Consider the following 17,415-nt stretch of genomic DNA (forward strand, 5'->3'; position numbering starts at 1 on the left):
TGACTCCTACATACTGGCGCAGTCGTTCATCCCTGCGATGTTTGAGGGACGTCCCCCCCCGGCTGAGGGGCTGGTTGCTAGGCGACAGGGGTTATCCGCTGAGGTCTTGGCTGATGACGCCTATACGGAGGCCTCAGACCAATGCGGAAACACGATACAACGAGGCCCATGCAGCAACCAGGGGTGTGGTGGAGCGCTGCCTTGGCCTCCTGAAGATGAGATTCAGGTGCCTGGACCGCTCCGGAGGGGCCCTGCAGTACCAGCCCGACAGGGTCGCTCGCATTGTTGTGGTCTGCTGTGCGCTGCACAACATCGCGATGCAGAGGGGAGATGACCTGCTGCAGGAGGCGGAGGGAGAACCCAGTGGCAGTGGTGCCAGCACAGAGGAGGAGGAGGAGAGGGAGGAGGAGGAGGCTGGTGGAGTGGCGGGCGCAGCACGCAGACACGACCCAGGTGCTGGTGATATCCAGGAGGCGGCACGACAGACCCGGCGAGGACGGCGGGCACGCGACGCTTTGGTGGCAGCACGGTTCACGCATCGCATGTGACGTCCCCGCTGAACACCAAACCACCACCTGCATCGCTAGTCGTGCAGAGGGTCAACACACAACTGCCACCACCACAACCCCCCCCACCCCCTCTCAATGTACTCTGCTCCACTTCGACATCACCCTTACCACTGGGTCCAGACGGTATGGCACAACATTGATGGCTGTGTCAGCGGGTGTGATCAGTGCCATGTGGAATGATGACAGCTCGCTCTGCGATGAGCTGTGAGCTCAGAATCGTTAGAGAGAGTCTGACCCATGGCAATAGCTGAACCATCCACCTTGGTGGCCGCTGAGATCGTCACTGACACTCCATCACGTGCCCGCGTGGGCTAGCTGTGGGAGGGGTTGGGGGGGGGGGGGGGTAGGGGCAGGGACTGCACACCCGGCACCGAAGCTTCACCACTCGTCAACCCCAGCGACACTCGGTCACCATCACAAATTCTGTGGCTGTGGAACAATCACACGGTATTACAAGTAAGGTGGAACAGTGCGTTTAATGTTAACAATTATTTACAGGTGCCCTAGCCCCTACAACTAAACTGTGCCCTTCACCCGTGCCAACTTACTCAGTGTCTATCTTAGTTGCCTTACGGGCCCTACCACTACGTCTAAGTGACTCCCCAGATGATACAGCAGGAGTGGATGAGGATTGCTGCGAATCGCCCCCCTCGACTCGTTTCTCCTTGGCTAAGCGTTTCCTGGGGCGACCCGGCTTTAATGGGCCAGGCTGCTCTATGGGCGTCTCGGGTGACATTGTGCCACCCTGCTCTGCCTGCTGCCCACCCGATGCACCAGGGATGGGACGGGGGGAGGCCGAGAATTCCGGGACGTCCCGTGATGGACTTAATGGGACGGGTCCCGAAACCTCCTCCTCCCTCGGAGAGCCCGGTGGCCCCCGGGCCTCACTTTGGGACAGAGGTGCGAGCAGGGAGGTGCCCCGTCGCACCACCGACACCTGGCACTGCCAGTCCTGGAGGCCTGCAACGGTATCCACCAGGATCCGAAGGTTTGCAGAGACGGAGTCCAGGGAGTTAGACATTCCCGCCAGGGACTGTGCGATCTCAACCTGTGAGTGCACGACGCCATCCAGCACATGTGTCAGGCAGTTGATGCTCTCGGCGACTGACTGCTGCGACTGGCCAATGACCTGGTGAGACTGGGCCAAGGCCTGCAGGGCGCCGGCAATGTCGTTTTGCCTCTGGCACATTGCTGCCTGTGAGAGGGCAACCCTGTCCAGGGCCGAGGATGACGCGTGCATATTAACCCCAACGCCTTGCATAACCTGACCCATTGCCTCCATCGCGGATGCCACCCGTGCGGTGTCGGACTGGGTCTCTGCCATGAGCGGCACCACTCCCTGCTCGTGGACGCGGTTCGACTCCTCTAACAGCGTCTGCAGAGTCTGGAAGGAAGCCCTCCTCCCGTCGTTGTTTCCCTGGGTTTCTTGAGGCATCGGCTGTGCGGGTGGGTTGAGAAACTCCAGGAACTCCGAAAACGTCTGGGAGCCAGCTGCATCCTGGGCCTGGTCTGGCCTCCGCGAGTCCAGGCCCTCGGTTGCTCCGACCGCCACCTGCTGTACCTGCTCAGCTGTGATGTGCAAACCAGACTGTGACCCAGGAGACTCATCACTAAATAGGCCCGCCGGGGTGAGCGTCTCTGGGATGATGGATGTTGTGGGAGATAGCAGTGCCGCATGCCCGATGTTTTCGCAATTTAGCCCCTCCTCAATGGTGTGGGGCCGCTCAGAGTCCGGAGGGTTGTCCCTGGCCATTTCCGGGGGTTGTGTTCTCGCCACCCTCTGGGCGTCCTGATCCGCAGATTGGGTTGGGGAGGATGGGGCTCCCCGCTGATCGGGCACCCTCTGTCGTGCGGCCCCGGGTGAGGTGGCGGCAGATGCCTGTGTCTGTCTGCAGCCAGACGGCCCTAGTCGTTCGGCATCACGTCCTAGGAAAGAGAATGAGACGGGTTATTTAGATTTGCTCGGCAGGCCGCTGGGTGGTCCCAGTGGGCAGCGTGTGAAGGGACAGAGGATGGGGGACGTATCCCAGTGGGCAGGGTGTGTGAAGGGACAGAGGATGGGGGAGGTGTCCAAGTGGGCAGGGTGTGTGAAGGGACAGAGGATGGGGGAGGTGTCCAAGTGGGCAGGGTGTGTGAAGGGACAGAGGATGGGGGAGGTATCCCAGTGGGCAGGGTGTGTGAAGGGACAGAGGATGGGAGAGGTGTCCAAGTGGGCAGGGTGTGTGAAGGGACAGAGGATGGGGGAGGGGTGGGTACATAGGTAGATCATTACAATACGGCAGGTATCAGCAGTCCGTTCAGATACTGGCACAGTTTGGGGGTCAAGTTGTCATAAGACGATTGCATCTCTCCACGGGGCCAGAGAGCTGGGTCTGTGACATCTTTGTGAACCATCCTCAAATAACTCTGGCCCAATCCCCCTCCACCCCCCGTGCCAGGGGGGGAGGTGGGTGATTAGGTAAAGGGGGGGGGGGGGAGGGATGGTTGTGACCAGGGGGCACCTTCTTGGCACTTACCCTGGCAGCCCTGGTGAGGTTGTGTAGCTTTTTCCGGCACTGCTCTGCAGAGCGAGGGTTCTGCCCCACAGCACTGACGGCAGCGGCCACCTCACGCCAGGCCTGGCGTACCGCGCTGGCAGGTTGGCGATGCCCTCTCCGCGGGCGGAGGATGCCCCTCCTCTGCTCGACAGCATCGAGCAGAGTCTCGACATCGGCCTCCATAAAACGAGGTGCAGCTCTCCTGGACTCCGACATCATGGCCGACAGATTCTGTGCTCGCCCGCGCCTTTTTACGGCGTCGGGCGCCGTCACGTGGGCGTGATCGTGTCGTCGCCGCAATCCGTCGTCATCGCGCACGTGATTGACGCGGCCGCGTTACTAGCCCATTTCCCGGAAGTGAATACGTCGGGAAATGGACCCTTCCCGACCGTCGTAAAACGCGCCCGTTTTTTACGACAGTTTCGCGATTTTTCGCGGGTGCGGAGAATCGCGCCCTACATACTTGAGCAAAATTAAGTATTTAATTGTTTAACCTCAAGAAGAAGGCTCACTTTGTCTCGTGATTTTCCCTCTCTTCTGTGTCATATCCATCATATATGCAATATAAGTCCTGCAGGATGTAATGTCAGATTAATGGAAGAAATGTGAAGTGTCTCTGAACTAACATTGTTGTATTCAAAACAGTTACAAAGTTCTAAAGTAGAGCATAAATCAAATTTCTGTCACTTCATGTTTCTTCTTAATAGCACAAGTGTCCTGTGGAATGCGCTGACAGCAATGGGAAGACAGCCTTGCACCATGCAGGTAAGGAATATTATATGTTTAAATACATTGTTCATGACAGGAGATGAGTTGAAATTGGTGATCCCCAGGGCTCAGTGTTGGGACCCTTGCTTTTTCTGATTTATATAAATGATTTAGAAGTGGGTGGTGAGGGAAAAATCTACAAATTTGCAGATAATATTATCATAATATAATCTTTATTAGTGTCACAAATAGGCTTACAGTAACACTGAAATGAAGTTACTGAGAAAATGCCCTCATCCCCACACTCTGGGGCCTGTTCGGGTACACTGAGGGAGGATTCAGAATGTCGAATTCACCTAACAAGCACGTCTTAAGAGACTTGTGAGAGGAAACTGGAGCACCCAGAGGAAACCCGTGCAGACACAGGGAGAACGGGCAGACTCCACACAGACTGTGACCCAAGCCACGAATCAAACTCTGGAGCCTGGCACTGGATACAAGCTAGGGAGAATAATGAATTATGAGGCTAACACTGAGTGACTTCAGAGGGACATTGACAAATTGACTAATACATTTTAGTGGAATAAACATGGGGAGACAATATCTGCTCAATGGTACAATTTTGAGGGGAGTGCAGGAGCAGAGGGACCTCGGGGTTCAAGTGCATAATTCTCTGAACGTGGCCAGGCAATTTGAAACAGTTGTTAAGACGGCTTCCAGCATCCTTAGGTTTATAAATAGAGGCATAGAGTATATAAGCAAGGAAGTATTGCTACACCACTACAAATCATTGGTCAGATCACGTTTGGAGTATTGTGTTTGATTCTGGGCACCTTATTTAAGGAAGGATGTTAAAGCCCTGGAGAGAGAATGATATGAGGAATGATGACTTTCAGATACAAGGTAAGATTGGATAAATTGGGCTTTTTCTCCTTGGAGCAGAGAGGATTAAGTGCCGACCTTATTGAGGTATTCAAAATTCTGAACAATTTTGATAGGGTAAAGATGGATATTCTATTTCCACTAATTGGTATATGAGTGACTCGGGATCACAATTTCACAATTGTCAGCAAGCGAGCTAGGAGTGAGATGAGGAGAAACTTCTTTACTCAGAATTGTTGGGATTTGGAATGCGCTGCCTGAGAGAGTGGTGGAGGTGGATGGTAGAGGTTTCAAAAGAGAGTTGGATCTACGGCGCTGAGGACCTGGGTTCGAATCCCGGCCCTGGGTCACTATCCGTGTGGAGTTTGCACATTCTCCCCGTGTTTGCGTGGGTTTCACCCCCACAACCCAAAGATGTGCAGGGTAGGTGGATTGGCCATGCTAAATTGCCCCTTAATTGGAAACATAATTGGGTATTCTAAATTTATTTTTTTTAAAAGAGAGTTGGATATATATTTGAAAGTGATGAATTTAGAGTGCTCCGGAGATAAGGCTGGGGAATGGGACTAACTGGGTTGCTCTTTTGGGAGCCGGTGCAGACACGATGGGCTGAATGGCCTCCTTCTCTGCCGTAAATAACAAACCAATATTATCCTCTACGTGCTGAGGAGATTAGCCATGATACAGGCCTAAGAATAATAGCTGCGAGCATACAACATATCGAGCAACTCACAATAAGCTCAACGGGAGACAACCCTGTGACAGCACACAGTTTTCTCAGAACATTGTTTGTGAAGTACCTTGAGGTTCAGTTGCCTGCCTCAATGATGCAAAAGTTTTCTTGAGCACTTTTAAGATCTGATTTCACACTGGGCTGGAAGTAAAGGGCAACCAGTGCAAAGGTGTGATGCCTTTTGGAGGAGCTGTCATTCTTTAGCCCTGTTGGAAGTTAAAATGATTCTTAACCCCTGAATCATACTGTTCCTTTTGAAAACCTACCTGGAAGCACTTTGCATCAGTGGAAAGTACAGTGAAACTTTAGCCTAAGATGTCTGATTGGACCTGTATTGTGGTACAGCAGGTTCAAATGCACTCCAGCTTGATAGGTTTGGGTTGCTGCCAGCAATTTTCTACTTAATCATAAATTAATTTTAAAATGTATCCTTTAGTTTGGTCTCATAATTGTGGTATAAAATCAAATATATATATATGTGTATATATATATATATACATAAAAACAAACATGATTTATGTACAAGGACATAGTAATAACTTTTATTTTTAATTCCTAGCTGGAAGTGGTTCTATTTTGATTGTTCAGCTGCTGTGTGAACACAAGTGCCCGATTAATATAAAGGACACAGTATGTATCCCCTTACATCTTTTAGTATATGTTTTATAGAGTCTAGCTGCACAATGTTTGGATAATTTGATTTTACGATTAATTAAAGTTTAATCTAAACATATTAGACCACTCAACTATATCTCTTGCATCCTCTAACTGTTGCCTATTTTGGCCTTGTTTTTCTGTTAGCTTGAAACTGCCTATTCATTTCTCTCACCTTTGCTTCAGCCTTTCAGCTTGTTTTCGTGGTTTATGGCATTAAATTGCTTGAATACTTCAAAAGAATAGTTCTCGGACAGCAGAAATCTGTTTTTGTTTTGTAGCATAGAGTGGAATACGGAGTGCCTTGCAATGGAAAGCTCTATTTTTTAAGCAGTAGTGCATGCTTTTAAACCAAGTAAGGCTTTCTTTACTGAAAACCCTATTGAATCATAGATTCAAAGAATTTGCAGTGTCGAAGGAGGTCATTCGGCCCATTAGGTCCGCACTGTCCCTTGAAAAGAGCACCCCACTTAAGCTCACACCTCCACCCTATCCCCCCGTAACCTCACCTAACCTTTTGGATTCTGAGGGGAAATTTGTCACGGCCAATTCAACTAACCTGCACATCTTTGGACTGTGAGAGGAAACCGGAGCACCCAGAGGAAACCCGCAGGCACGGGGAGACACAGGAGTGCAAACTCCACACAGAAAGTCACCCGAGGCCAGAATTGAACCCGGGTTCATGACGCTGTGAGGCAACAGTGCTAGCGACTGTGCAGCCCTTGTGCTTTTTAATTCTCGAGAATCGAAAGGAGGAATTATCCTTCATAACTCAACCTCACCACTCCAAGCAACCCCTTTGTTCAATTCCACCAGCTCTCCCTGACTTTAGTATGTGCCATTCCCTGATCCTTTCAACTGTGTCCGTGCTCACCCTGACCAAAGTGCCTATAGATTCTCCCATTCCCACTCACTACCCGCTACTTCTGTCTTTTGCCACCCCTAGCACCTGTTCTTTGCAGCTATCTGCAAAGATAGCTGGGCTGGTTTAGCACGGGGCTAAATAGCTGGCTTTTTAAGCAGACCAAGGCTGGCCAGCAGCGTGGTTCAATTTCCATACCAGCCTCCCCGAACAGGCGCTGGAATGTGGCGACTAGGGGCTTTTCACAGTAACTTCATTTGAAGCCTACTTGTGACAATAAGCGATTTTCATTTTCATCTCAGACTACCCAAACTGAGCTGCCAATTTTTTCCTCTTTCCCCCTCTTTCTTATCTCTTGAGTACCTGGGTCCTACCTCTTTGCGACACCCTCCAATTGCTTCACGAAGAACAAAGAACAATACAGCACAGGAATAGGCCCTTTGGCTCTCCAAGCGTGCGCCAATCATGATACCTGTCTAAACTAAAACCTTCTGTACTTCCAGGGTCTATATTCCTCTTTTCCCATCCTATTCATGTATTTGTCAAAATGCCTCTGAAACGTCACCAACATACCTGCTTCCACCACCTCCCCGGGCAACAAGTTCCAGACACTCACCACCCCTTGTGTTAAAAAACGTGTCTTGCACGTCTCCTCTAAACTTTGCCCCTCGCACCTTAAACTATGTCCCCTAATAATTGACTTTTCCACCCTGGGAAAAAGCTTCTGACTATCCACTCTGTCCATGCCACTCAAAATGTTGTTAACTTCTATCAGGTCGCCCCATAACCTCCGTTCCAGTGGCTTTATTCAACCTCTCCTATAGCTAATACAAGCCAGACCAGGCAACATCTTGGTAAACCTCTTCTGTACTGTCTTCAAAGCCTCCACATCCTTGTGGTGTGACGACCAGAATTGTACGCAATATTCCAAGTGCAGCCGAATTAAGGTTCTGTACTGCTGCAGCATGACTTGCCAACTTTTATACTCAGTGCCCTGATTGAGGAAGGCAAGCATGCCGTATGCCTTCTTGACTACCTTCTCAACCTGCGTTGCTAATTTCAGTGACCTGTGGACCTGTACACCAGATCTCTCTGCCTGTCAATACTCCTAAGAGTTCTGCCATTTACTGCATAATTCCCACCTGCATTCGACCTTCCAAAATGCATGACTGAGTGTAATGTCCACACTTGCTGCCCACTCTCTCAACTTTCCCATTCTTTTCTGACATATGTCACACATCCATCCCACTGTGGGACACTTATGTTTGCTACCACTGATCTGACCTTCAGGAAAATACTTAGCGGGATTTTACTTCGCCATCATGCATCGAACTTTCCCTTCTGTAACAAACTTCAACACCATCCTGTAAGCAGAAAATGCTTTTAAATGTGTGCTTCAATTTTTGTCTTTTGGGACTCCCAATGTTAGATATTTAACACAAACGTAACTCTTGCCCCAAGCACAGAAACGGACAAAATACAAATTTTTTAATGCTTTATGACAAGTTATGTGTATTGTATGCCCATTTTAGTGTTATATTGTATATTTCCCTTTTTGGGTGCTTGCAAAACAATGCCATGAACTGTAGCCTGTGCAGAGCTGCACCGTTATACCAATGGGCCTGCAGTGCTGTCTGTCTCAGGAAAACAATGAGAACACATTTCTCCTTCAATTTAACTTAATCGTTAACACTATATGCTTAATAATATCGATTGCATGCAACAAAGATTTGTATGTTCTTGCGAGATCCACTATTATGGATAGATATCTGAATTAATTTCAGATGGTTTTTGCTTTGGGAATACATAGCAATATGTCTAAGAATTCTGTAACACAGAGAGGTAGTAATAGAATTAAGAAGGCAATTTGACTGGTCAAGTCTTCGATTACACACCATGTGCAACCTTTTATAGAGTGACAAATGGAGGAATTTAGTAATATTGGCTTCTAAATAATGGGAAAACTTAAGGGTTAAAATACTGGGTTTATGGTGTGTTTGACTGCAGTGGTCATGTTTTTAAAAAGGATTGTGTTTTGTATAGGCCTGGGAAAATGTTTTTAAAAAGGATTGTGTTTTGTACAGGCATGGGATCTTCTAGGAAACAGAAGGTGCAATTGACCAAAGGAATGTGATTTGACTGGGGAGTTGATGTGCTTTTGCACATTTTGCACAAATGTAAGGTTATCCATTTTGGTAAGAATAACAGCAAAAGGGATTATTATTTAAATTATAAAATATTAAAACATGCTGCTGTGCAGAGGGACCTGGGTGGGCTAGTACATGAGTAACAAAAAGTTGGTTTGCAGGTGCACCAGGTGATTAAGAAGGCAAATGGAGTTGTGTCTTTCATTGCTAGAGGGATGGAGTTTAAGACTAGGGTGGTTATGCTGCAACTGTATAAGGTGTTAGTGAGGCCACACCTGGAGTATTGTGTTCAGTTTTGGTGTCCTTACCTGAGAAAGGGTGTACTGGCACTAGAGGATGTGCAGAGGAGATTCACTAAGTTAATCACAGAGCTGAGGGGGCTGGATTACGAGGAGAGGTTGAGTAGACTGGGACTGTACTCATTGGAATTTAGAAGGATGTGGGGGGGGGGGGGGCGATCTTATCGAAACATCTAAAATTATGAAGGGAATAGATTGGATAGATGCGGGGAGGTTGTTTCCACTGGCAGGTGAAAGCAGAACTAGAGGGCATAGCCTCAAAATAAGGGGAAGTAAAATTAGGACTGAGTTTAGGAGGAATTTCTTCACCCAAACGGTTGTGAATCTATGGAATTCCCTGTCCAGTGAAGCAGTTGAGGCTCCTTCATTAAATGTTTTCAAGATAAAGATAGATAGTTTTTTGGAGAATAAAGGAATAAAAGGTTATGGGGCGAGATGCTCCGCAAATGCGGAGAATCGTAAAGGCTGCCGTGGGACAGGCCGTGACCCACGGCAGCCTTCACGTCCACTTCCGGGGCTGATTCTCCCCCCCGGGCGGGGCTAGGGGCGCGGCCCCGTGTGTCACGGCGGTGCGGCCTTGACGACGGTCAAGGTGTTCGGGCGGGAAAGTGGAGCTGAGTCCACAAAAGATCAGCCATGATCTCATTAATTTGGGGAGATGAGGTCATTGCTAGGTGGAGCCCAGGAATGTAGAGAGGCAGTTGGTTTTGGAAGAAACTTTGGGAGAGAGGAGCTGAATTTTATAGTTTTCTTTGAACTTTCCCTCATTCTTCTGAACTCCAGCGAATACAATCCTGACTGACTTAATCACTGCTCATTCGCCAGTCCTGTCATTCCAGGAATCAGTCTGGTAAACCTTTGCTGCACTCGCTCTATAGCAAGAACATCCTTCCTCAGATGAGGAGATTAAAACTGCACACACTATTCCAGGTGTAGCCTCAACTAAGGCCCTGTATATTTGCAGCAAGACATCCCCACTCCTACACTTGAATCCTCTCTCAATGAAGGGCAGCTTACCATCTGCCTTCTTTTACCCCCGACTGAACCTGAACCTAATTCCTACTCTTTGTTCCCTGTCTGCCAACCAGTTTTCTATCCATCTCAATATACTACCCCTCTTCTCATACACTTTAATTTTACATGCTAATCTCTTCTGCGGGGCTTTGTCAAAAGCCTTTTGAAAGTCCAAATACACCACATCCATTGGTTCCCCCTCATAAACTCTACTGGTTATGTACTCGAAGAATTCTAGTAGATTTGTAAAGCATCTTTTCCCCTTCATAAATCTATGCTCATCCTTTCCATTCCTGCCATTGGTGTCTTAAGTGCTTTGTTATAAAATCTTTGGTAATGGATTCTAGAATTTTCCCCACTACCGATGTCAGGCTTACTGGTCTATATTCCCTGTTTTCTCTCTACCTCTCTTTTTAAATAGTGGAATTACATTTGCTACCTAACATCTGTAGGAATTGTTCCAGTGTCTCTCAAATCCTGGCAGATGACCTCCAATTCAACCACTATGTCTGAGGATTTATCAGCCTTCAATCCCAGCAATTTCCCCAACACCATTTTCCTACTAATATTGATCTTCTTCAGTTCCTCCCTGTCACTAAACCCTGCGTTCCCTGACATTTCTGGTATCTTTCTTCTGTCCTCATTTGTGAAGACAGAATATGTATGTATTTAGTTGCTCAGCCATTTTTTTGTCCCCCAATTATAAATTCCTCTGTTTTTGACTGAAAGGAACCTACATTTGTCTTCACCAATCTTTTTCTCTTCATGTACCTACAGAAAATGTTACAGTCAATTTTTATGTTCCCTGCAAGCTTCCTCTCGTACACTATTTTCCCCTTCTTAATCAATCCCTTGGTCCTTCTTTGCTGAATTGATCCAAATTCTGTTGTTTACCTTGGCCAATTTGTATGCTTCTTTCTTGGATTGAATACTATCCCTAATTTCCTTTGTAAGCCATGGATTGCCCCCTTCCTGTTTTACTTTTGTGCCAGACAAGAATAAATAATTGTTGGCAGTTCCTCCATGTGCTCCTTGAATGTTTGCCATTGCCCAACCACAGTCATCCCTTTAAATACCGTTTTCCAATTGATCATAGCCAACTCATTTCTCATAGCAACATACTTTCTTTTATTAACATACAGAACACTAATCTCAGAATCAGCGGCTTCACTCTCCATCTTGATGAAAAATTATATCATATTATGGTTGCTCATCTCCAAGAGGTCTCACCAATGATTGGCAATGATTCTGTTCTCATTACACAGTTCCCAGTCTAGGAGACCTTGGCCGGGATTCTCCCCTACATGGCAGGGCGGGGGGTCACGGCGTGTTGGAGTGGCATGAACCACTCCGGCGTCGGGCCACCCGAAAGGTGTGGATGTCTCTGCACTTTCAGGGGCCAAGCCCTCGCATTGAGGGGCTAGGCCCGCGCTGGAGTGGTTCCCGCTCCGCCGGCTGGCGTGAATGGCCTTTGGCGCCACGCCAGCCGGGGCCGAAAGGACTTCGTCAGCCGGCTTAAGTCCGTGCATGCGCCGGAGCGTCAGCGGTTGCTGACGTCATCAGCAGGGGAGGGGGTCTCTTCTGCCTCCACCATGGTGAAGACCATGGCGAAGGCGGAAGAAAAAAGAGTGCCCCCACTGTACAGGCCCGCCCGCTGATCGGTGGGGCCTGATCGCGGGCCAGGCCACCGTGGGGGCACCCCCCCGGGGTCAGATTTCCCCGTGCCCCCCCCCCCCCCCAGGACCCCGGTGCCCACCCGCGCCGCCAATCCCACCGGTCAGGTAGGTGTTTTGATTCCCGCCGGCGGGAGAGGCTTGTCAGCGGCGTGACTTTGGCCCATCGCGGGCCGGAGAATCGCCGCGGGGAGCCCGCTGACCGGGTCCCGAATCTCGGGTGGCGGAGAATTTGGGACACGGCGGGGGCGGGATTGACGCCGCCCCCGGACGATTCTCCGACCCTCATACCATCTCTTCAGCCATGTATTCATCCGATATATCCTGCTAGTTCTACTCTGACTAACACGTAGCATTGGTAGTAATCCTTCGATTACTACCTGTGAGACCTGACTTCTCAATTTTTTTCCTAACACCCTGGGCGGAATTCTCTGCTCCCTCGAAAAATCGGAAGGCCGTCGTGAACTCGGCCGAGTTTCACGACGGCCTCGGAGGCCGCTCCTCTCACTGTATTCACCCCCACCCGGGGGGGCTAGGAGCGCCCCCCCGTAACTCTCGACCGCCCGGCCTTGACACTTGCATCAAGGCGGCGCGCCGAGAATGAGATGGCGGCGGCGCCTAAGTGACGTCAGCTGCGCATGCGCAGGTTGGCCGGCTCCAACCCGCGCATGCGCGGCTGACGTCACGACGGCTGACGGCTCAAACCCGCGCATGCGCGGTTGCCGTCTTCCCCTCCGCTGCCCCGCAAGACGTTGCGGGGCGGCGGAGGGGAAAGAGTGCGTCCCTTTGAGATGCCGGCCCAACGATCGGTGGGCACCGATTGCGGGCCAGTCCCCTCCCGAGCACGGCCATGGTGCTCACTCCCCTCTCCGCCCCCCACAAGCTTCAAACCAGCTTTTGGCGCCATGTTCACGACAGCAGCGACCAGGTGTGGTTGCCGCCGTCGTGAACCGGTCGCTAACGGCAGGCCGCTCGGCCCATCTGGGTCGGAGAATCGCCGGTCGCCGTGAAAAACGGCGAGCGGTGATTCTTCCGAGCGGGGGGTGGGAGAATCGCGGGGGCGCCAGGGGGGGCGTGTCGTGAGTCGCCCGGCCCTCCCGCGATTCTCCCACCTGGTGTGGGGAGCGGAGAATCGCGCTCCCTATATTCTGCTTTTAGGACTTCATCACTTTTTTTAACTAATGTCATTGATACCAATGTGTACCATGTCCACTGGCTATTCACCACCTCTCCCCCACCCCCCATCCTTGAGGGAGGCAACATACAATCCTGGAGACTCGTTTGCGGCCACAGAAACGTCTATCTATTCCCTTTACAGTTGAATCACCTGTAACTGTTGCATTCCCACACTTTTTACTCCTCCCCTCTGCAACAGAACCAACCGCAATGCAATGAGGGGCTGGTTTAGCACACTGGGCTAAATTACTGACTTTTAAAGCAGACCAAGCAGGCCAGGAGCAGGCCAGCAGCACGGTTCGATTCCTGTAGCAGCCTCCCCGGCAGCCTCCCCGGACAGTTGCCGGAATGTGACGACTAGGGGCTTTTCACAGTAACTTCGTTGAAGCCTACTCGTGACAATAAGTGATTTTCATTTTTATTCATGAGTTTCGCTGTTGCTGCTTTCCCCTGAGTCGTCATCCTCTCAATAGTATCCAAAGGGGTATATCTGTTTTGCAAGGGAATAGCCAGAGGAGATTCCTGCACTGCCTGCCTAGCTGTCTTGCTCTGCCTGGCGGTTACCCATTGCTTTCCTGCCTGTGGAGTCTGAGCCTGCAGTGTGACAACCTCTCAATACTTGATATCCACGATACACTCCGCCACATGGATGCTCCACAGTGTCTCCAGCCGCCGCTCCAGCTCCATCAGACTGGAAATCTTCCCAGCTTTCCACATGGAGCAAGAGGAGCAAACCACGACTTTGAGCTGTCCTGCCATGTTACCACCTTTGAATTAAACCTTTGGAAGATGCTTGACTTCAGACTATATCCAATTCTCTCAGGCCCTTGTTTCCTGATCCTTGTTATTACCAATTGTAGCCCTTGCAGATTATAAACCACAAAAGGTATTTTCAGACTAAAAGTGATAGAAATACCAAAGCACTGTTTATTTTCATGCAATCGCCTCTGGAACGAATCATTCTTTCCACAAAGTCTTACAAATAAACTAAAATAATAGGGCTTCAGCCCAGTATCCTAGCCACTGTTGGGATCTGGTCTGGGACCATACTAAAACTCAACCCAATTAATTTTTATTTTCAAAGACAACATTGAGCAAATTTTCTCCCTTGACCTGTTCCCTGTGGCAACTGAGCAACAGTCCCCATAATATTTGTGCATCTTGACATCTCTATTCTTCCACCCAAGCTGGGTGTTTTCCACCAATGAAATTTACAGCTGCATTTAAAGCTGTTCATGCTTGCCAATTTCCTGCAATGCACTGCCAGATTATAATAGTTATAAACGGGTACAAAATTGACCGTACAAAGGTTGCATCCTGTCACTGGAAAAATATTCAGAAAAAAAAACTTAGAATAAAACTTTAAACACTTGCCTTCAATTTTATTACTTCAGGAAAATTAAATTCAATGTAGCCAAACCTTAAATAGGGTTTATTAAGTCAAATTAAAAAGGAAGATTGGTTCTGTTCGTACAGATGATTGAGCTGCACTGTTTCAATTTAAATAGTTAGGAAGTTTTTGGATATTTCAGCATACTTCTGTCAGTATTCTTGATGAGGTATGCGACAGATAAATTGAAATGTTTTGCAGTTATGCTTTTAGAAGTGCATGTTGTGATGTTACTGTGGCGATTGCAGCATTCAGTGATTTACTGATATAAAATGCATATGTGGTCTCATTTAAATGACCTGGGGCAGAATAAATATTGAAATGCCTCATTTCATGAGGTGAATAAGATTTTCCTAAACTTATTTAGATTTTAGACAAACAAAGGTGTGACTAAACTTGTCTGCTCCTAAAATGTACCGAAAAAATTACATTTTAAGTGTTCACCCCTCTGGAATGTTCACCTTAAATAACTCTCGAATATCTATTTGAATTTCCTGTTGCATGCAAAAGTAGCTTCCAAAAAAACTTCAATTACTTCAAAAAGGTTTGTGTTTCCTCAGCTCCACAGGAATTTTATTCTGTTGAGTTTGCTCTTCCTGCTTAAGAATAGAAAGTATGCTATTTACATGCCCCACAGAACTGTGTTCGGTTATATTATTTGACACTTCTATTTAAGGTCCTTTGCAGTCCTGACAGGAATTATAGTAGCTGCTCATTTAGCTGGATGCATTATTTAAAAATCTGATTATATTTATGTCACTGATATAATCAAGACATTATTTTGCATTATTCAAAAATCACAACCGTTTTATTGTTGTGCGGGCAGAATTGCTATTAGGATTTTTGTTTCTGTATGTAATATTACTCCATGCTGGTGCCTTCTGGAGAGATCCCCTAATTTGCAATCTGCTAAAAATTGTGACAAAAATGTGGGGCTGGATTCTCCATCAGCGGGATGCTCCGTTTCGTCGGCAGCGCACTCACGGTGTGGATTTTCCAACGGCGTGGGGCTGCCCACAATGGAAAACCCCCATTGGCCGGCTGCCGAGACAGAGAATCCCGCCGCCGGTGGGGGTGCGCCACACCAGAAAACAGGTGTGGCGGGACGGAGAGTCCCGCTCGTTATTTCTGCAGTCAAGGTACCGTCGAGTAAGAAAACACTGCTTTCCTCCACTCGTCTGTCAACCTGACCTTAAGTCAAGGTGCGGGATGCAACTAAACAAAAGTCAAGTGCATCACCACAGGAGGAAGAGAATCGGCCTTTGGGGAGAGTCTGCTCTGGCTAACTCTCGTGTAGATCATGGGAGAATAAGAAAATTAAGAAATCCTTACCCTTCATTTCAAAAAAATATTGGTTTCAGATGATACGTCATGGGTAAATAGGTCTTGTGAAATTTCAAGAAGAAATTAGATATAGCTCTTGGGGCTAAAGGGATCAAGGGATATGGGGGGAAAAGCAGGATCAGGGTATTTGATGATAACTTGATGATCAGCCATAATCATAATGAATGGTGGCGCAGGCTCAAAGGGCCAAATAGACATCTCCTTCTTCTATTTTCTCTGTGTCGATGTATGAAAGTCTGTATTAGGTGTCACTTACAGTTTTTCTGTCATATTTAAGAAATGCAATGTTTTGTCAGTCAATCCTTAAATACTCACTTGCTGTGCTGAATTCTCTAGCTATATATTGCGTGAGCATGATTAATCATGTCAATCCTTCTGAGCTCGATGCAGCTTTTGCTTCTTCTGATCAATTAACACAGAAATCATTAAATCCCTACAGTGCAGAAGGAGGCCCATCGAGGCTGCACAGACCCTTTGAAAGAGCACCCTGCCCATGTCGACTCTTCCGTCCACCCTGTAATCCCATAACCTAACTTGCACACCCCTGGACACGAGGGGGCAGTTTAGCACGGCCAATCCACCGAGCCTGCACATCTTTGGATTGCAGCAGGAAACCCACGCAGACACAGGGAAAACATACAAACTCCACACAGTCACCCAAGGCCGGAATTGAACGCGGGTCCCTGTCACTGTCAGGCAGCAGTGCTAACCATTGTGCCCCTATGCTACCCTAATATTTTTATAGCGGAGAACATGAGAGGGGTGGATTCATTATTGCCCGGTGCTGGTACTGGGACTCCTGATCGGGTGGAGAAAAGAGTGTCGAGAGAAAAAGTGGTTTGGCGCCCCATTGCAATGCTCCGATCCTGATTTGCATTTTATTAACAGGTTGTAAGCCCGATTCACACCATCCAAACACAGTTATGCACCAAGCCCCTGACATTGTGGACCCCAAGGTGCGTCAGTGCATAACAGAAATGGCCCCCCCCCCCAAGTCCATCGGTAGGCCCCATCCCCCCATAATGCAAACCTTACTCACCCCCATCACAGTCGCTCCCCCCCCCCCCCCGCCCGGCTTCGGCATCCCCTTTCTCTTTTATTGGTGTGTCCGTATCTCTACCATCCTTCTTTCCATCAGCGCTACCCACACACCGACAGTGGCCTCCCCCATCTCTTATCAGCATCCCCCTTCCACCATTGGTGTGCCTTTCCCCAATTGGCATCGTCCTCCACCCCCGTTGGCGTCCACCTCCCCTCATTGGCGTCCACCTCCCCTCATTGGCGTCCACCTCCCTCTGTTGGCATCCCCCTGCCCCCATTGGTGTCCCCCTCCCTCCCCCATTGCCGTCCCTCTCCCTCACCCATTGGCGCCCCCTCCCCCCATTGGTGGCCCCTCCCCCCCCCATTGGCGTCCCCCTCCCTCCCCC

General features: G+C 48.9%; 1 protein-coding gene across 4 annotated transcripts in view; it reads left to right on the plus strand.

Moving 5' to 3' along the window:
• rai14 (retinoic acid induced 14) overlaps positions 1–17,415 on the plus strand; it is a 339,420-nt gene that overhangs the window by 219,484 nt on the left and 102,521 nt on the right. For all 4 annotated transcript variants that reach the window (XM_038790617.1, XM_038790618.1, XM_038790619.1 and 1 more), the window contains 2 exons: positions 3,814–3,871; positions 5,989–6,059. In XM_038790617.1, the coding sequence (XP_038646545.1) occupies positions 3,814–3,871; positions 5,989–6,059 (129 nt within the window). The remainder of the gene's footprint in view (positions 1–3,813; positions 3,872–5,988; positions 6,060–17,415) is intronic.

Source organism: Scyliorhinus canicula, chromosome 3 (genome assembly GCF_902713615.1).
Source record: "Scyliorhinus canicula chromosome 3, sScyCan1.1, whole genome shotgun sequence".
Taxonomy (NCBI): Eukaryota; Metazoa; Chordata; class Chondrichthyes; order Carcharhiniformes; family Scyliorhinidae; genus Scyliorhinus; species Scyliorhinus canicula.